A 21427-nucleotide genomic window follows, 5' to 3' on the forward strand; every position below is an offset into this window, starting at 1 on the left:
AATTTAAAAATATTTCTATCATATTAATGCCCGTTATTTGAAGAAATGTGCAGTACCTCTGAAATGTAATTACATCACTGCCCTTTATATCACCCACCCTGACTTGTCCGGTATCATTATGTACTTTCTGCACAATGTACGATCGAAAGAATAAAAAATAAAACTGCAAACGACTAATTGACCCCGGCAGGCTGGGGGTCACGTCGCATCGTATTCCACTTGGATAAAAGTACTCCTCTGGGTCTCTTACATTATGGTATGCCCAAACTCTCAGATTCCCACAACTATACCTCAGCGGCAACAGCGTGTTTCTTTCAGAACTTTTAGTTAGAAGGGCGACAAAGAAATATCTATCTTCACCACACCACTCATAGCCACTATGCCACATCGAAGGCGGCCCGTGCGCAACTGCCCGGCACACTGCAAACAAGGGTCACATGTTGCTGAGGGCCTGCACTGCCCTCTACAGTTCTTTTCTAAGACTAGAGATCCTCTGATGCGTCAATCAATTAATAATTTTATATAAATTACTTTTTTTCTGGCGCGTGTGGAAGTTTAACTGACAACATTCGCCATTTATCCTGGTCATATGTGAAAAAGGATAACGTGATATTTATGGCAAAACGGCTTCTCGAGAATTCGTAAATGTGTTATCCTTGTTTCCGACGACCCCAGTTTGTGCGCCTATATATGAGAATTGTGGAACCCTCACATCAGTTCTTTCTTCCGTCTGTGGTTACGTTGCGCTGTTGTATACACAATAATTGCGGAGGTATTAAATTTGTGACTTTGGTATTAACTTTATTTCTCTGTAATTTGTCTAATTTCGTTTACATGTTTAAGTATTTTCAATGAAGGCTGTTATATTTTCGCCTGTGTGTGTTACATCTTCCAGTGCTTATTTTGCAACTGGTCCTACTTTGTGTAGAAATAACTATTGTAGAGCGCAGTCTTTCTGTAGAATTACCTGAACCTCCGCGAAATGACTTTCTTGTAACCTTGCGGCATAGTGAATCTTCTCTACTTAAAAAATCAGATATGCAAAATTGTGCATTTTTATTATATCGATGTACCGATATGATTGTAAAGAGCGTGACGAAATAGAACAATCTGAATCGTACACCACAGGTGATAGCTCATCCGAAAATACAAAAACAAAATTTCGTTTCCAAGAATATAACATCTGAAGCTTCTACATAAGAACAAGACTATGTAACGACATGGTAGCTTTAACTGATGAAAAGCGCGTTTGATATAACTACAGTCATGACGCAATAAATTAGATATATATAGATGGAAAGACATTAATTTGGTTACTTTTCCCTTACGTCAGATACCTGTAATCAGGTGTTAGAGGTGCTGAGACAGCCACTATCGTCCTGAACGGTGAGACGTACTGTAATCGGTTGTTGCTTACTGCCTTCATCTGTGACTTGTGGTTACCACATGGTTGTATAGCATTTAGTATTATCTGTTGTACATATGCAGTACGACAAAACCAGAAGTAATGATTTCGTTAGTGTTTCGTGAACTAATCAAATGGTTTCCAGTCACGGCGGTACTCCAAAACAGCTGGCTTGGTTCCTTTTAGTTTTTTGCTTATACAAGTAACTACTTCCGTCTGTTTTTAAGATGTAAGTAGTTTGAATTTCGCAGGTCGAATTGTTTACCGTTTCCTTTCCCCATCTGACAAGTGGGGCGGTGTCCATAGTAGCCATCTCTTAACGGCTAAACGTTAAAGCAACACTGTTTGTACCGGTACTGCAGTATTAGATAAGCTTGATGGCCCTCAACGCTAGCCGATCCTCATGTCGTGTGGTGACAACACTGAGTATAAATATGTACTCAATGGCGCTCAACAGCGATCTATCTGACGTAACCACATATAATGAAGAGCGGGAACATTCGTAGCTAACAATAGCAAGAACTCGACGAAATATTGCAAACAAATAGTCTTTCCTGAAGGCAATTGATAACCAAAATTTGCACAAAGCCATTCGAGAAAAGGGAACGGGACCCCTCTGCCATACCACGTCGTTGGTTTGCTGAGTATGGATGTTGGAAGGTAAGAGACGAAATACTGGCGGAATTGAAGCTGTGAGAACGGGTCGTGAGTCAAGCTTGGGTAGCTCAGTTGGTGGAACCCGCGAAAGACAGAAGTTTAGAGTTCGAGTCTAGGTCCGCCACAGTTCAAATCTGCCAGAAAGTTTGTGTGGATGTATATTAATGCAACAAAGGTTAACTGTGTTGCCACCATGGCAAACCCAGTTTCCACGTTTCTAATTGTCGGCACAAGTCATTCCTTAGAAGTTCCCACAATGGAAAAATTTTCATCTGACGAAACTGGTTTCTTGGCGAGAAATATAGAGGGGGGCGCCCCCTCCCCCTCCCACCAATATTTCGTATTCGGAAACTTGATTGAATGAAAAATGTTTCCTCTCAAAGGTCGTGTTCGTGAATGTCAGCTTGGTGCTTCATAGTGTGCTAAACTCCTTATCTTGGGTAATGAGTAGACATAATCTACTGAATCAGCACCTTAAAAGGTGCTGAAATAGCATCACACAGACTTGGACCAGGTAGCCATTCAGTTCCACATGGGGGTCTTCTGGCCATATGACCATTAGACTGGTTTCGCAATTTCTGTTGGATTCTCATCTCGGTATTGACACTGTCAGGCATCTGTAACTAAACTTATTATGCACCCCTCGTCTATTTGTATGTGATGCCATTGTTATTTGCAACACAGTTAGGACACAGAAAAGATAATTGCTTCCTACAATTTGTTTGTAGTACAGGATTGTAATTTTGGGCGTTTCATAAAGTGAAGATGGTTTTGAACCAAAGCATGTAGTACTAATGTGACCATATTTTCTAAGACTCATTCACATTACAAAATTTTGATATTACAAGAGAGATCTTAAATGTAATAAATGCAGACTTCAGTTATGCAACAAAAACACATAATTTTTTTTTTTTCAGCCAGTACAGCTGAAATATCTCGTTCAGTATAAATTTTTGTGTGAAATCAAGGACAAAGAAAGGTCTTAAATAATCTACAAAAAAATTCAGGACAGAGGTAACAATTTTGACTGTCCTGAAGAAGTCATTGCCTCGTATGAATGACTAGTGGCCTGCACAACAGCCTCTGACAAACCTGGAATGATGGATATTGATTTCCAGCATATTTAGTCTCTAATGGAATGTCAAAAATCATTTTTCAAATGAACACTTCCTAGAATAATTGTTGTTGTGGTCTTCAGTCCTGAGACTGGTTTGATGCAGCTCTCCATGCTACCCTATCCTGTGCAAGCTTCTTCATCTCCCAGTACTTACTGCAACTTACATTCTTCTTAATCTGCTTAGTGCATTCATCTCTTGGTCTCCCTCTACGATTTTTACCCTCCACACTGCCCTCCAATGCTAAATTTGTTATCCCTTGATGCCTCGGAACATGTCCTACCAATAATAGAATAATTACTAAAAGTAATTTAGTCACATTAATCCATAAAGGGGCCATGTGATCAGAAACACACATAATCAATAACTTGCCAGTAGCCATAAAGTTAAGCTGCTAAGCTACTGATATAAAGTGCAAGGTATTGTTCAGATCAAAATAACAGATCATACAAGAGGGAGACATAGGTATAAAAATTCTATTTAATTAACATTTAAATCAAAGGTTACTGTTGGGCATATTTAAAAACAGTGCCTTTAGCCTGTTCCTAAATATTGGCTGTTGAGCCATTTTTATTTCTGTTGTCAGTGTAAAACTTGTCACAATACAGCACAACTAGCTGATCTGTAAAACATTTGGTAAAATTTCAAAGCAGTGTAAATGATTTACTGGTAGTAATCTCCTTACATTGATTCATTTCATTTAGGATCTGTGCAAGGAACAAGGGCATTTGGTCTTCTCGTTTCTGCGCAGCACATATATCCTTTAGGCTCTGCTACTTGCGGCACTATTGAGTAAAAGGTATATCTGCCTGCTACACCATCTTTGAATAGAACTCGGACCAATGATGGATGCATTACTCACACTTCCTTTCACCATACTAATTTCATAGTGAAATACTTGTTTCAACAAGGGGCTATGGCAATAACATGTACTTCTAACACAAATTAAAACTGGAATATTTTTAATGCCTCATCTAAGTTATTACTGTCATCCACCTTGCCCCCTCCCTCCCACTGCAGGTGTGAATCTTAAGTAATATCAATCACCCAGTAGCAATTTCATGTCCACTATTTTATGGTGAAAATGATGCCAGCAACTGTTGCTCTCCATTTTGGCTAGAATGTCTGTATGTTAATGGGACTAAAAGACCAAAGGATCTTAGTTGCACAGTCTCAGCTGTCTGTGTGGTGGTGAATGCAAATTGCAGAATAGTTCAGTTGCTCCCACCAGCCACTGCACTCGGTCACCTCGGACTGTATGAACAGTGAATTTGAACACTCTTGGTGAATCTAGGTGACAAAGTATTAACTGAATATGACAAATAGGGAACTTGTTTAAATATTGTCATGGAACAAAGCCTTGACTCGGCTGATAACCCAGGAAGACTTCATCAACCTTGTGAATAGTTTTAACTGTTTTGTTTAAAAAAAGTTTTAACTGCATTGGCTGTGATATTAAACTGTAATAAGTGATCTTGGTCAAGGTAATACTTCTACCTCCTATGTGCAGGAAGACGAACACGAATCTGAGTATGACAGTTGGAGCTGTTCTGCAGGTGCTTGCAGTGTGGTTGCTGCTAACTGTGGTGGCCATACAAGGTGAGTACATACCAGGTTGGTGCCACTCTAGCACCATACTAACTTCAAAATGACCTGGCTCTTTAATTAGAGCAAGTCTTTGGTCATGTTAGTGTTGACAATATTTTCAGCAGCTGTCCTCACTTACCTTATATTGCTTCCCCAAACAAATGCACTGAACAGGTGTTGCCAAAGCAGCAGGAATGGAAATTTTCATAGCATTACTTCCTGACAACATAAAACTCATTTTGTGCAGTATTTGGTGAAAAATGTCACCTTTTATGATTGGGATGGTTGATTATAAATAGCATCCAAAAATAGCATGTTTGCTTATGAAAGTAAACACATGGTGAGAAGCTTCTTTTTTCAAGATGGAGGCAAAATGTTTTTGCAGCTACTGCAGAATCCGTCATTTGCTTGACGGAATATATCCTGCAAGAAACTTCACTATATGAACTAGTACTTAGTTCCTAATGGTGTAACAGCTATTATAACTCACTGTCTGATCTAAAATGTATAAGAATATCAATGTAGTGTTTCTGTAAAATTGAGTTTAGGAGCAATTTCTTTGGAAAATGTGCCTCTTCAAAATTGCTGAAGCAGTCAGGGAAAAATCCTGGTATCTAGCCTCATCATTATCAAAGAGTTAAAAATGTAAGCTAAAGTTGTAGAAAAGTGATAATGAATGTTAATACTTTGACATGTCCTATATTACACATATGTTTAATGTACACCATGTAATCTTACAGGATCAAATAAAATTAAATTCATCAGTTAAGTTGAAACTGAAAGCAAAACAACACTAGAAAGAATTGTCTTGTAGCTCCATTTCTGATGTAAGCAAAGTTGAAACAGTCTACAATGTAAAAGTACACACATGCTATTTTGGGATGCTACTTATAATCAGCCATTCAGATCATGAAAGCTGTGATTTTTTTCCAAATATTGCATAAAACAAGTTTCAGGAAGTAATGCCATGAAAATTTCCATCTCTGCTGTTTTGGAAACCCCTGTGAAGTGCATAAACAAATAAAAAACAAGTGAATCCTCTTTAGTCATCAATCTTGAAGTGACAGTCTTTGAAATTTGAGTAAAAGCTTCTTGCAGCTTTGAGTTTACATCTCTTGCAGATTTCTAGGAATACTTTACTTATATTAAAAAAAATTATATAGTCTGTATTTTGTGACCAAAAATGGTTTCGCATGAGGTGAATAATTAAACAAAGTACTTGGTATACTGTTTACTGTCACATTACACACTTTGCAGTAATCACATTGTTTTTGCACCTCTTAAGTTTGCTCTAGTTATTCTTGTGTGCCATGTGTAAAGTAAATTGTTCTGGTCCCTCAGCCTTTGTTTCTAAACTTCATCTAAAATGCATAAGTCACAATCTGGTTGTTGAATTTAACCAAATAGTTTACTTTAGCTGTCTGCAAAAGGGTGCAAAAATACTGAGATTTCAGTGGCCCAAAGACTGGTCACATAAGGTACATAGTCAGCAATGTAAAATGTTGCATCCCACAAGACAGTATTATAAGACAATACTAGTCAGGTTTCTTTTGTTCACAGGAGAGCAACACAAATGCTGAAAAGTCTGAAATGACGCACATTAAAACAAAAGCCATCCTTGCAAAAGCCCACTTAAACACTTTAAAGAACCAGTGTTAAACAAGAAGCCTGAGAACATATTACAGCCACATACATCACTACCATAGTGGACCTCAAAAAAGATCAGTGTTCGAGTTTTCTTAAACAATAATTCTTCTAACACTCAATACTAAAATTGTTTGTAAATACTCTAATAAGTACTGAAATGGGAGGAACCCTCTGCCATGAAATTCTGCATTTGACAGAATATTGACAGGTACAAAAAGAAATGTCATCCTCTTCAACAATGCTAAACATTTGACTTATTGCACTTTTATCCCTTCAGTTTTTGCTATTACGAAATTTCTATATTTCCTTATTAAGATTCCTTAAACGTGTCCTCAATCTTCTACAGCAGGATGCCTCAATCTTTCCAAGCCAAGAGATTTTGAGTAAAATAACTTTCAATGGCTCTCAGCCATCATTGTCAGGATTAAAAATCATTACTGTCAGTGGCTTTTACTCTTGAAGATAGCAGAGAGCTGTCAGTAACTTGAATATTTTATTCAAGAGTAATGCGACTTGAAAACATTGTTCATTTACTACATTCATTCCACATCTTCAGGCCTAGTGCAGTAGCAGTTCAATGTGTGTTCTAGTGTCCAGTGACTTCCAATCTGGAGAAAGCTGGACTTTGCTCTGTACAGAATGTCATACAACATAATCTTCTAAAGACTGTTAACAGGGCTCTGCTTATCATTGCTGAGTGAATACTACTAGGCATAGCACATTCTGGGCTTCTTACCTGGTGGCACATAAGAGAATACTGAGCAACCTGCACTACTAGTTGCCATAACTAAAATGTTTGCTCAAAGAAAAGCTGAATGGGTAAAGAAGCTACTTCCAGCTGGCTTCATGGACAGCAATCATTAAGAATATTAGTGGTCATCTGTGACATTAAAATGTGGAGATTAGTTCCCAAGAATTCCTGGAAAACCCGACATGCCTTACACAAACGGCTGAACAGATCTCCTGGATTAGCTATGAAGAGAATTTCCCTTGAATTCGAGAAATGTCTGTGTAGCTCATTTCTTTCTCTAAGACTCACTCCTCCTTAGACTGTTAGTCTCAGTATTACTTGTTATTGACATCTTGTCTACACATGTTTCAAATATTCCCTGTAAATGTGGAGGCCTTTCTCTTCCTGCCTATTTTCACCTCTATGAAACTGATAGTTCTAATCTGAAAACTGTGATTTATTCATATAATAAAATTTCAAACAATTTGGTTTGAAAGAAGAGGCATGTTGACATCTGTGTAGAAATAGGATATACAGAAAAGTCATATCAGGGGATAGAGCATCTGTCTAACTAGCACTACAGGTGCTCAGTGTGGGTACAATATGTAACATGGCAAACATCAATACAGTAATCATTCTTGCAATCCACATTATGGTGCATATCACTGGCAACATTATTCTCGATGTTCCATACTGGCAGTGGAGGCACGAACATAAGGTTCTCACTGCATATCCCCATAACAAAATGACATAGATTAGTCAGATGGCACTGGGAGGCTCATAATGAGCTCATTCAATACACTTTCGCACTGAGGTCATCATGAATGTATAGAAAGTGTGGTGGAGCACTGTCTTATTACAAAATAAATTCCTGTAATTGTGGCACTAGCACATGGCTATAGCCAGGTGCCTAAAATCAGTTTCCTTTGCAGAAAATGACCTGTAAGCTTGGGAACAGGATGTGGTACAGAGATTGTTCACCTGACTAATGTATCCAACAATCCTGTGGATGTTCTGTGCCCAAAACATGTGCATTGTGATGATTTGCCTCAAATGAAAGGTTACTTCACTGAAAACTAGATTCTGTGAAAGTCTTCCTCCAGAAGCTGCTGTAAGTTATTATTACAGGATGAAGCTCATTGCCCTGAAAATATTACATTTAACAACTGCAGACTGTATAGTTCTATGTGTAGAAATTTGTGTGGAAAGTGAACCAGCAGACCGTGGTAAGTTCCCTCTAGTATGTGTCATCAGTTGCTTCAGGCCCCTGACAATTGACTCCCAAATGAGCTCACTTTACTGCCAACTGTCCCATCTGCCCTGCTCATTGTGTCTTGTGAAATGTTACAGTATCACCCATTGTTTTCTCTAGGTTTTGATACCTAGCTCAAAACTCACTGAAGTCCCAGCTGACTTGAATCCAATGAAATAGGACACAAAATTTGCATCACATGTTCTGATATGATTGCACACAAATACTGTTCCATAGCACCTATTAACAACTTGGAGATATTGTATGTATTGATGTTGTTTGTCCATAAGTCTAATTGTTTCCGTGTTGTATTCCAAAACCCAGTGATACTGATTAACAATGTTGTACTGGAACATAAAAATTCTTCCTTTGTCACATTACTTAAATACTCCCAGAATTTCATTATTTTTCCACTTCTCAGACAAAGCCATTTTGGGTTTCCCCAGTTTTTCTTCAAAGCCAAATGTTCAGTCAAAATTTTATGCATAAATTTTGTCTGGTATACTGAGTTGTTCTTGCTTCCTTTGGTCATCTTTAATTGCACGGACAAATTTTGTTCGTTATAGCCTTACTGCACACTACATAGTTTGCATTGTCTTCTAAGCTGGTTTGGTCATGTTCTTTTAATATGCCCACATAATTTTTAGCCTGAACTCTCTCACATTATTTTATTTGCTCTTAGTATGTTCCTTCAGCACAATTTGGACCTAACTTTTCGTGATTACTGGTTTTTTCTTTTTCGGATTTGTCAGTGTACCTCATAATATTTAAAAGGTTTATGCCCCATAAAGACACACTCATTTTAATTTTTTAGTATAACACTTTGTTTTGAGATGCATTTTGCTTACAGGTGTATTTTTGAATGTGAAAGATAATTGCAGTTTGATGAATTTCATAACAAGACTTTCTAGGCTACTTTAGTAGTTTCACCCAAATATCTGAACTGAAAAACTCAATTTTCATGTATTCAGTCTGTGGGTTCTTGAATACTACACTGTCGTAGGAAGTACTATACACACATGCACTTTTGAATGATATAAACTTAATGAAGTTATTACACAAAGTTCACAGTGAATAACAAGAACAACAAATAAAACTTGGCTGGTAAGAACACACACAGAAAAAAATAGTCGAAGATAATCATACAGGTGATGGTAAACTCTATGGTACAGACTGCTGCCACTGTGATGAGGCACTGTAATGAGCTGTGTTGTAGCTGCAATGAGGGGAAGGCAGGGCTTGATTCCTCCTTTGCAAGAAAGCAGGTAAAGAAAGAATGTAATCTTATTGCCAAAAAGGGATGGAGTGGACAACCTGCACTGGAGGGGAAGTAGGGAATGTGGAGAGAAGAGCCATGGTAATGGTAAGTTGCTGAGTAGTCAGTGGTGGCAGCAATGTTCCTTTCATCCTGGAAGGAATAAAGGATAATGTTTGAGAAGGGTGATGTGGAAAGTAGTGCTGGTGTTAAGGTGTTACCAAAGGAACAAGTTGGTATATGAAGATTGAGGAACTGTTGTGGATCTGGATCAAAAGATATTTGAGGTTGAATGGCAAGACATTGATGGAAATCATTGTAGCACTCGGTGGTACTGGTGAGATGAGTTGTCAGAATGAGCACATCTGAATCACTTGTTCTGAGCAAAACACTGGGGAATCACAACAGCACTGGGAGGGGTGGAGGGGGTGGATGTCAGAAAGGGATGCAAGAACAGGTGCACTTTCATCTAAAGATGTCTCCACACTTGTATTGGGTGGCAGGTTATGCTGTGTGATGCCTTAAATTGTCCACGCAGATTTTAACCTGCGCAAGGATAGTTTGCTTACCTTTGAGGAGAATAACAAAGGTGGCAGCAAAGTGATGCAGTCAGTCGTCACAGAGCAGGACACTGCTTCAGGTGGGGAGGTTGCTGTGAATGAAGATGCACTGAGTTTTGTGGGTATGGGGAAGTGTGATAAGAGGCTTGAGATGTGAGTGGACGTGCTCAACTAATGTGGGTAGGACGGAAGGGGAGATGAGGGAAAAGGATCTGTCTTTGACCTCCTCCTGTGGAAGGAGCAAAATTTTAATGTACAGTACCTTGGCTAATAACTAAAGGGCTTCTTTGAAGGCAGTATGTATACCCTAGAGGACTCAGGCAACAGTTATGCCCAACAAGAGGCATGATAAGAGTGCCACTTCGACTGTGATTCCAGTGCTCACAAAATCACTTTGTGGATGGTGGGCAGTAGTGCAGAACTTCACAATACCACAGAGATTAGAGCTTAGTGAAAAGGAGCAACTTGAATAGCTGATTCTGATCTGCAGTGACGGATGGTTAGTGGGAATGGGAGAGCCAGGTGTAAACAAAAGATGGTCTACAGTTGGCCAATATGTCAGTGAGAGGGGACAGCTTCCACCCACCTAACAGTCAATCATAGAAATAATGTATCTGAAACCTTCTGAAAGATGTAGGGGACCAATCAGATGTACATGCCAAAAACATCCTTTGTGACTATCAAAATGTCACAGGAGGTAATATCAACTTACCTTGATATGTTGGCAGGGAATGCACATGCACCCTAGATGCAGCAGTTGTTTGATGTTTAGCCAAATAAAATGCTCAGCAAGCAGGTGCAAGGTTGCTTTGATACCTTGTAATGGACAGGAAGACCTTCAATTGTCGGTAATCTGTGCCACTTAGCATTTGAAACATGCATGAGGCATGAAGAGGGAGTTGGTGTCACTAAGAACACTGATGCAAGAAGACTTGCTAACCTGTTGAGTTTGTGCAAGTGCAATGTGTCATCAGATGAACTTGCCACAGGCAGTATTGCAGTGGGAAAGGCATTGGCCACATGTCAAGTTGCCAAGTTGTTGGAAGCAACTGCAGCAAGTTGACAGAGCATGTTGTTGCTGGCACAATCTTTGAGTAAGAGCTCAATGAGGGAGTTGGTGAGTAGAGCCATCAGAAGTATACATTTAGATGATGAATGGAGGAGCATGTTACTGCAAGATTGGTGGCTATAACCAGAATTAGTACAGACTATGCCAAAAATTTTTTTGGGTTTGGACTGGTTAAAAATACTCTCCAGTGAACCTAATTTAATCTGCATTAACTTGTTCCTTTCTGATTAAGTTGCATTAACATACAATAAGTTTTGATCATAGTTCCTTAGTAGGTGACATTTTTACCTTTGTGTCTTTAAACAAAATGACTTCCACCAAATGCGTGCATGCGTAAAAAAAAATTAGGAAGGGAACAATTTTTTCACGTATTGTGGTAATCTGGTCATGGTGCTCTGTACACAACCCAGTTTTTCCAATGTCTTCAGTATATTTTTAAAACAAAAAATTAGCTCTTAGTGTTGCCAGCTTACTCTGATTTTTCTAAAATAGAGAAACAGTATACCACATCCATTGTACTTGCAGCTATCTGCATGCTTCATACTGTGGATTTTGAAAATAGCATCACTGTAATATAAAATCATGTGCAGTGGGGCTGGCTCTAGAGTGAGGCTGGATTAAAAGGTAAATGAAGCAATGTTGGCACATAGACAGCCCTGCATATAAGCTAAAAATAATGCATAATTTGCAGGAGATGAATCCTGTAAGCCACCACACCACATGAGGTGTGACAATGGAATGTGTATAATGGTCTTCTTCAGATGTGATGGAGATAATGACTGTGGTGACTGGTCAGATGAACATGGCTGCAATGGAACAGAGGTAAGGTAGTTTGTAATGCCAACATTTGTTCCTAGTGAACTGGGCTCTTAATATCCCATGTTAAACTGTCAATAGTTCTTAGAGATTTTAAAGTTCAATAAACACTAAAATATTGGTTACTGGTGATGTTGGTAAACATAACTAAAATTTTCATATGGTATATTGAGGGCATGGTGTTCTGATAGCTGGTTGTGAATGTGGTGTGCCCCTTTAGCCTGCTACTCCAGAGTGCATGGCTGATGAATTCAGATGTGGAGATGGCACTTGCATCCCACCCGAGTGGATATGTGATGGGAGTCAGGACTGCAGTGATGGTAGTGATGAAGTGCTGGGCTGCAGCAAACAGGTATGTACATGTTCACTTCAGATATGAAAGAGGCTAGAAAGTAAAAAATATGTAGTCAAAACATTCTATTGCATTGTTCCAATGCAGCTATCATGTCATGAAGACTTCCTATGTGACAACCACCACTGTGTCCCAAAAGCATGGCAGTGTGATGGGAATGATGACTGTGGTGATGGCAGTGATGAAATGAATTGTAAGTAACACATTCCAAAGTGTCTATAATTCAATCAACAATGATTGCAGCCTATGGGCAGCTTACAGTATTACTTCTCTTCAGAAATTACACAATTGCCTATAGAAATTTGCACTCACTTATCTGGACTGAATTACACATTAAGTTTCTGCAATAAATGAAACTTCAGATGGTGGTGGAAAAATTAGAACAAGAAACCCTTAGGACTTCTTTGTTTCAAACATGCCTCTTCAGAAAAATAACATTTAGACTGGAAGTAACATCAAAATGTCAAGTGTAATGGGTGATAAAGGTGTAAGTTGGCTTTTTTCCTGTTGACTAGTTCTGACTTGTTTACACTATTTCCATTATTTCTAAATTCAGAGAAACATCACCTTAATTGGTGTAATCTAACACCTAACAGATAAGTGGTTTACACTTCACTGTAAATAATGGAATCCTGTTATTCAGGCCATGGAAAATCAGCTAAGCCAGACTGTGATGTTGCCCACAACTTATATGCGTGCAGAGATGGCCTACATTGTATAGAAATGACTGAAGTGTGCGATGGCACACCCCACTGTCTTGATGCCTCAGATGAAGGTTTACTGTGCCAAAAAAGTAAGTATGCCTTCATTGTGATCTGTTAATGGATGCAGTGATATGCACTGAAGCAATTTTGATAATGTTGTAGGCAAGTCACTATGTGCATCAAAGGGATGCACTTTCAAATGTCAACCAACACCAAATGGACCATTGTGCTTGTGTCCCTTGGGGTTTGCTCTTGTGGAGGAGAAGTACTGCAGAGGTAACAATGATAAATTCTTCATATAAGAAAGAAATGATTTTTCAATACTTGGCTCACTTCTAAACCACCAAAACTTACAGATGTTGATGAATGTCTCACCTATGGCATCTGCTCCCAGAAGTGCAACAACACCAATGGTGGTTACTTGTGTTACTGTGCTGAAGGCTACTCATTGCAAAGCAACAACCATACCTGTGCTGCCAATGGTAAGGTGTAGAAAATTAAGTAATAACACCTGTACAGTGTTGGCGAAATTATTCATGCACTGACATTTTCAGAGGGTGAAGCTGTACTGCTTTTTTCAACAAAAACTGAAGTTCGTGCTTACTTCATGAAAAACAAGGTGTACATAACTATTGCAGACAATCAAAAGCATATAGCTGGTGTGGGATATGATGGTTCCTATGTCTACTGGACAAGTGTGAGAGACAGTGAAGAGGCTATACTGCGAAGCAATGCAGATGGTTCTGCAATAGATGTTCTTGTCACATCAGGTATGTACCTGCAGTGAGATGTTTCTCTTCATTTTGTTACTGCTGTCTCATGCTCTAACCTGTTGGAACTTGGCAGGTCTTAGCTTGCCAGAAGACTTGGCCTTGGATCTTGTGACTGGAAACATATACTTCACTGATGGGGAAGAAAGCTATATAGGGGTATGCACAAAAACTGGCAAAGAATGTGCAGTTCTGGTGAATGAAGATGTACTGAAGCCCAGAGGCATTGCCCTACTGGTCCAGAAGGGGTAAAGCAGCTTCATATCTTTCCATAATAAGAATATGATATGGTGCATTTTATATTGAAATTTCTGATGGATGTTGCAGGCAAATGTTCTGGTCTGATTGGGGAAATGTGCCAAAAATAGCAACTGCTGGGATGGATGGATCTTTTCCTAGGGTACTTGTATCAGAGGTCCAGTGGCCAAATGGCATAGCAATAGACTTAGGGAATAAACGTCTATACTGGGTTGATGCCAAGCTCCAGACAATAGAATCTGTGACCCTGGATGGCTCGGACAGAAGGGTGTGTGGTCTGTAAATACATAGTATAGGTGGAAATGAAAGATAATTTGGATGCCATTTGATTTCTGTGTTTCTTCTTTCCTCCAGATTATCCTGAAAGATGTTGTGAAGCACCCATACTCAATAGCAGTATTTGAAGACACTTTGTATTGGTCTGACTGGCATGGAAAGCAGATCTTGTCTTGCAACAAATACACTGGGAAGGAGCACAAGAATTTAGTGAGGTCAAGAAAAAATCATATTTATGGAATAAGCATCTACCATCCTGTTCTCCATCCACAGGTAATATTTGCAAAGCACTATTTCCTTTAAGATTTCATTGTTAAGATCTTGCAAATGAGATGTGCTTTCCTAGGTGAGAAACCCATGTGAAAGTGCTGGCTGCAGTGACATCTGCATGCTTGCTCCAGAAGATTCATACACTTGCACCTGTCCAGAAGGAAAGCAGTTGGCTAGTGATCAGCATACTTGCATGGGTAAGCAGTTGTAATTCAATGGTCAAAGTAGAAATAGATGAGCGTTGCCTTGAACCAGCTGTTCAGCAAAACTACAAAAATTATTTTAATAAAAAAATTACAGATCTCCAGAGGAAACAGCTAATTGTGGCAACTGCCAGCAATCGAATAGTGGAGGTGGAGCACAGAATCCTTGGAAAGCAATCATACTCAGTTATGATGCCAACGGGTATTCAACAGATAGATGCTACTACATACAGTCCTATAGATGGTGAGTAGGTTGCTCCAATATTTTGTACTGGGAGAAACATTCAGGATATGACAATTAACTTTTTTTTCCCCCAGATATGCTGATATTTGCAGACAACTCGCAGAGAAAATTATTCACTCTGTCCCTTGCCACAATGAGACTGAAGACTTTGATCAGACGCAGGATTGGGTGGCTAACTAGCATGGATTTTGGTAAGTAATTACAGTGGCTTTGGTGTTGATGGGAAATACATTAGATGTAATGCTAGAGTTTGTTCACAGATCCCTATGGCAACAACTTATACTGGACGGACTCCGAACGCAACATTGTTGAGGTGATGAGCATGGCCACAAAACAACGTAGTGTGTTGCTGCGAGGGGTTGGTGATGAGGCACCACACAGTATAGCTGTAGTCCCACAAGAGGGGTATGTGCAAGTGTTCCCTCACGACCATGTAAGTCATTAATAATCATTGTAGAATGTAATAATATAATGCTTGATACTGCAGGTACATGTTTGTTGCTTGTGGGATGGAAGGCAAGATACATATAGATAAAATGTTCATGGACGGTTCTGGTAAGAGGGATCACTCAATTAAAGGTATTAAGGGGCCAGAAGTGTCCCTGTGGTATGAATCTGGTTTAAATGAAATTTTCTGGGCTGATAGTGGAAAGAAGACTATCGGCAGCTTTCCCATTGATGGTAAGTATGTTTTGTGGAGACCTCTACGTAAAAGCAAAAAGGGATAGGAACTAATGCGAAACCTTTGCAGGTGAGGGCAGACACATTGTACAGAGACTGACTGCTTCTCCAGTGGCTATTGCCTCTGTTGCACAGGATCTGTTCTGGACTGTTGGTGGCAGCAACTACTTGTATTGGGCCAATAAATACATGATTGAGGGAAAGGTCAAGAGAGTTACTTTAGGTAAGTAAAAAAGTGTGTGTGTGTGTGTGTGTGTGTGTGTGTTTTTATTTTTTATTTTTTTGTTTTTTTTCTCCTAATTCCCACTTTCTTCAGAAATGGAAGAATCTCAAAACATCAGGTTGACAGCTGTGAAAGGGGTAAAGTTTCCTCCAACTCATCCTTGTCACATACTGAATGGAGGCTGCAGCCATTTGTGTTTGCTGAGAGGACAACAACATGTGAGTAATAATAATGACAAATATTTTCCACACTTGTTGAGAATGGTTCTTTACACTTACTGTATGATCAGGTCTGTGGGTGCCCAGAAGGGATGTACCTCCAAGGTAACAATGGAACTTGCATTGCTGATGTCTGCAAAGGGAATGAATTTCATTGTGAGAGAGACAAGATATGTATACCTGCAGCATCCAGGTAATGCCTTGCAAGAGCATAACAACATTGCTAGATCGGTAAATATATTAACTGAAAGACTTAAAATATTTGGATCAGGTGCAATGGAGTTCTCGACTGCCCAGGAGGAGACGATGAGAGGAACTGTGATCAGTGTAGGGATTATGAGTTCAGATGTGACAATGGCCAGTGCATATCATTTGAAATGAAATGTGATGGTACAAAGCAGTGTCAAGATGGGTCAGATGAAAGGCACTGTGAAAGAACAGCTTGCTTGCCAGGTAACATACCAGATGATTTCAGTGGCTAATTAACTGGATAGGTGCAGTGTGACAATTTAATCCTTTGTTGCAGATGAGTTTGAATGTACAAATGGTGGGTGCATAGACAGGCATATGCGCTGTGATGCTCGGAGTGACTGTGAGGACAGTTCTGATGAAGAAAACTGTGCTGCAGGTAAAATATGTCCATGAATTAGCTTAAAATGGTCTGCTGAATTGAAATTCTTAATGTGTCACTGGCTTCATCTCTTTCTGCATTCCAGTGACCTGCCAAGAGGAGGAATACAGGTGTGAAGTAGGTACTTGCCTCCCTGCCTCATGGGAATGTGACGGTGAAGTAAACTGCCCAGATGGCTCTGATGAACATGACCAGTGTCGTGAGTATATTGTTGGTTTGGTGGAGTTAAAGGTGACTGCCAAACTGAAATGCATAACAATTCCTACTTTGCAGCTCCTCCTACTTGTGGACCACAGGAGTTCATGTGTAGCAATGGGAACTGCATATACGTGGAATTTATCTGTGACACACAAGATGACTGCGGTGATGGCTCTGATGAAAAGCAGTGCAGTGCCCCTACCACAAAAAACATATCCTGCACAAAAGATGAATTCTTATGCTCCTCAACAAAAGGGACATGTATTCCTTCCACCCAGAGGTAGTGGCATTTCTTCTAGCACATTTTGTATAGAAAAGAACAAAACTTCACTGTCACCTGTATTTTATCCACCAGGTGTGATGGCAATGCAGACTGTCCAAAGGCAGAAGATGAGAGAGGATGTGGGTGTGATCCTCAAGAATTTGAGTGCAAGAATGGAAAATGTATTGCTTCTTCTTGGGTCTGTGACACAATGAATGACTGTGGTGATGGATCTGATGAAGATCCAGATAGATGTACCAGCAAGAAAGGTAAGTTCACTTGATACTTAAGAGGAAAAAATAAATGACAAATTCATTAACATTTGTCTTTTCTAGGAGAAAAGAAGTGTGCTGGTTTTGCATGTGCATCTGGCAAATGCCTGGAGGTTAAGCAACTATGTGATGGCACTAAAGATTGTGAAGATGGATCTGATGAGGGAGGAAAGTGTGGTAAGCTACCTTGAAAAAAAGATGAAATCTGTGTTGACCATGTATGTGGTAGCCTCTGACAATGAAAATTTCATGCTGCAGGATCTGCCTGCAAGGGTAGCCCTTGTGATGGTGGCTGTCAACCCACACCAGCTGGACCACAGTGCTACTGTGATGAAGGCTATGAACTTCAACCTGATGGGAGAAGCTGCCATGATATCAATGAATGCCTGCAGCATGTGTGTTCACAGGTGTGCTTGAATGTGCCTGGCAGTTTCAGGTGTGCCTGCATGCCAGAGTACTCACTGAAGTTAGACAGAATATCCTGCAAGGCCAAAGGTGAGTCTGGTGTAGGTATTCGGACAGAGAATAACAAAATAAGCAGGTTTCATCTCAGGTTTCCAATGGAGAACCTGGAGCATGAATCTGAGAAAGAAATGGAAGACTTATGTATATGCTTAGTCCATTCTTGAAATACTTCTGCTGTCACTACGAAAATATTCAGGTTATATTTGATAAAACAATGTTGTGCATTCCCTCTTGGTTCCAAAAGGTTAAAGATGAAATATTATTTGGATGTGATCTTTAACTATGAAGATGATAAATTGTTCTTGTTGGAGTGCAAATTGTACTGCTAATACTTTAATCCATTAGCTTGGTTATTGCTGTGAAACTCTTAAAATTACCACCTTGTGTTTCATTCTGTTCAGATACCAACAAAATGTTTATGCTATTTCACCAATGTTGTTTATTTTTTTTTAATAACCAATACATTATCATGCACTATGGGTATAGGCAAACTCTGATCGAACACTCAAATTGCAGGTCGTCCTATGGAATATGTGTTCGTTGTTGGCGAAAGTGAAATACGCATAGCTTCACAATCGTTCAGCCATGTTGATGTTGTACACAGACATACGTCCCTCAAAGTAACAGGCCTGGATGTTGATGCCAGAGAGGACTTAGTTTACTGGAGTGCTCGTAAGTGACTGAAGTGGCAGCATATGGCATGGTTAAATACTGTATAGTAACACTTGGATTTTTGTTGCAGGTGACACGAACACTATTTACTCTCTCTCATTAAAGACACGCAACAAGACTTCAATAACTGGACTAGGAAAACCAACAGAAATAGCTATAGACTGGCTGACAAAGAATGTTTATTATGTAAATGAATTGTTTGTAAGCCAAAGCTATTTGCAGGTGGGTGTTAGCCAAGTGATGGAAAATGCAAAGAAGAAATGGGTCTGTTATATTGCATAATGAACTTCGTCTTCCAGGTATGCAGTTTGGCTGACAAGTTATGTGCCAAGGTGATAAATGGAGAGCACAACACTGAAATAAAGAACTTGGTGGTTGACCCACCTTCAGGGTAAGCAAACTTGTCCTCAGTACAGGGAGTTCAAACTGTGTTAAGAGAGCTAGTCAGCTGCTAGTAAACCCTGTCGAATGAAAATGGTTTTTAATTACATCTGAAATAGGCTCAATTTGTTCCAGCCTCTTGTTTTGGACTGAGACCAGTATGTTCACATTTGGCACTCCATCAAATGCCATACTGAGTGCAGAAATGTCTGGAGCAAACAAGCAAAGGGTGATAAAATCAATCCTGGGATATGTTAGTGGCCTTGCCGTGGACCCGATAAAGAGGAGACTGTACTGGGCAGAACGGTTGTCTCATGTTATAGAAGCAGTTGACTACAGTGGTGAAAACAGGCAGCAGCTCTTCAGGAAACAGGTAAGAAATGGGGCACAGAACACACAACTAATGTGGATACAGTGCATTACATTTTGCTTTTTGTGTGCAGGTGGAAAACCCTACTTGCCTTGTGCTGTTTGAGGATAACTTACACTGGCTGACCTCGGGATCTGGTGTGCTAACAAGATGTCGGATTTTTGGAGTGCTTCCCACATGTGAAAAGATTCACATCCATGCATCTGATGCTGACTACTTCACAATTGTCCAAGAGACGCGTCAGTTAAAGGGTACAGCTTATATCTTTTCTTTGCAGTTTCTGTGATTTTTTTTAAATATAGAAAATCTAGTAGCCATGTAACTGTGGGTTGTTGAACAGGACATAACCCCTGCAAAGGACACAGCTGCTCATATTTGTGTGTGCTGTCACCACGTGGTGCAGAATGCCTATGCCCAGATGGTAGTGTGGTTGATGCAAACACTCCCTGTAAAAGGAAGGTGAGCTGGTCTATACAGAGCTGCTTGTTCCATATGTTGGGTTCAGTATACAGCATATTTACTTAAATATTTTCCTTTCTATTAAAGGACAACTATCCCAATATGGGTTTTAATGGTGGTCAACATAAAACTCTTGCAAAGGCAAAACCAAATACAGCAGAAGGCAACTGGTCACTTGCAGCAGTTCTCACTGTAACTTTCTTGATCCTTGCAATAATAGGAGTTGCATACTATTTGTACAAGAGGCAAATGGTTAACCTGAAGAAACTGGATGTTAGGTAAGTAGACATTTTAAAAAACAGGTAAGTTTTTAATGCTTACTTCATATACTGACACCTTTTTGTTCCTTGACAGTGTTCATTTCCGGAACCCAGGATTTGGATTCCAGAGCACTCCAGGCCCAAAAACTTCAGCAGCAGCTCTAAAGCCTGGAGAACATGAATATGTGAATCCACTCCAAATGCCTAAAGAGACAGTATGTTAATTGACTAATAGATCTGCTGCAGGATTGACCCTGTGAAAATACTAATTTTCATTATTTCTTTCCAGGTCTCTCCACGTGTCTAAATGTTACAAATTTGGAAGTGCTATTTGTGGAGTTGGTACAGAAGCTGTAAGGCTACTATGCATTTAGAGAAATTAAGGATAGTTCCCAAAGATATGTGTGAAGTGGTCATGGTTGTATTGCATGTCAGTGTGTTAATATTTATTAAAATTCTGTTGGTTATAAAGGACATTGTACTCCTGATTTTTAAAAAAAAATAAAAGCAGAAGATGAAACTTGAGATTCAGAGGCAAATAATTTTCCTGCTTTTATTACTGTGTAACAAGTTTCCAGAGTAATAAAACGGAATCAATGAACTGCTGAACAATAGTCAGTGTTGTAAATTTTTCTGAAAGTATAAGCTTTGAACAGTAAATTGTTTCCCATTGTTTGCAAGGCAATAGTTCCACTTGCAATCAGATTCTACTGGACATAGTTGTCAACTATGAAAATTCATTGCATTGGCAGCTGAATCATCTTTTTCTATTAAACATGAGCTCTGCACTCCAGGCTCCTTCTGGGTGAAAAATGCTTCTAATAGTGCACTACATGACATTTTCTCAAAACTGAATGATCTTACCATTCCAGTTCAAAGTCAAAATACCTTCTAAGTGGAAAAAAGTGGTTCCATTTAAGAGGAAACTTTAACTTAGGAAAACCTAGATAAAGAGTAACTCTGATTTTTCCTTAACAAAATCAGTTATGCATGTAGTTAAAATTATAGCTGACATATCTTAAAAACAGTAATCAACCACTAAGGGATAAATTTCCAGAACCCTAGAGTATGACTGGATCCACAGTCCACTTCATAAGTCCACTTCATATGATCATAACACCTCTTGCCAACAGTGGAAGAGGAACTAATAGATACATCAGGTGAT

The 21427-nt window shown here is 39.4% G+C and overlaps 1 protein-coding gene across 1 annotated transcript; it reads left to right on the top strand.

The window, feature by feature from the left end:
* The first annotated feature begins 4698 nt into the window (after window positions 1-4698).
* LOC126092695 (vitellogenin receptor-like) lies at window positions 4699-20751 on the top strand. The gene is made up of 35 exons (XM_049908417.1): window positions 4699-4776; window positions 11969-12099; window positions 12314-12445; window positions 12533-12638; window positions 13089-13238; window positions 13312-13425; window positions 13506-13631; window positions 13704-13919; window positions 13996-14167; window positions 14247-14445; window positions 14532-14726; window positions 14800-14920; window positions 15024-15170; window positions 15245-15361; window positions 15431-15575; window positions 15658-15851; window positions 15922-16074; window positions 16168-16292; window positions 16364-16485; window positions 16564-16745; window positions 16819-16920; window positions 17009-17122; window positions 17197-17401; window positions 17477-17652; window positions 17719-17832; window positions 17914-18150; window positions 18637-18792; window positions 18863-19014; window positions 19092-19183; window positions 19309-19546; window positions 19617-19794; window positions 19884-20002; window positions 20090-20280; window positions 20357-20477; window positions 20552-20751. The coding sequence occupies exons 1-35, from the start codon at window positions 4710-4712 to the stop codon at window positions 20567-20569; spliced, it is 5127 nt and encodes a 1708-aa protein (XP_049764374.1). The 5' UTR covers window positions 4699-4709; the 3' UTR covers window positions 20570-20751.
* Window positions 20752-21427: the final 676 nt, after the last annotated feature.

Source organism: Schistocerca cancellata, chromosome 7 (genome assembly GCF_023864275.1).
Source record: "Schistocerca cancellata isolate TAMUIC-IGC-003103 chromosome 7, iqSchCanc2.1, whole genome shotgun sequence".
NCBI classification, from domain to species: Eukaryota; Metazoa; Arthropoda; class Insecta; order Orthoptera; family Acrididae; genus Schistocerca; species Schistocerca cancellata.

Bases quoted from the DNA above. Each gene is read 5' to 3' on its own strand.
- LOC126092695 (XM_049908417.1), top strand. From the start codon at position 4,710: ATGACAGTTGGAGCTGTTCTGCAGGTGCTTGCAGTGTGGTTGCTGCTA. The intron at 12,446-12,532 runs GTATGTACATGT...GTTCCAATGCAG, and splicing joins TGCTGGGCTGCAGCAAACAG to CTATCATGTCATGAAGACTT. The intron at 14,168-14,246 runs GTAAAGCAGCTT...TGGATGTTGCAG, and splicing joins GCCCTACTGGTCCAGAAGGG to GCAAATGTTCTGGTCTGATT.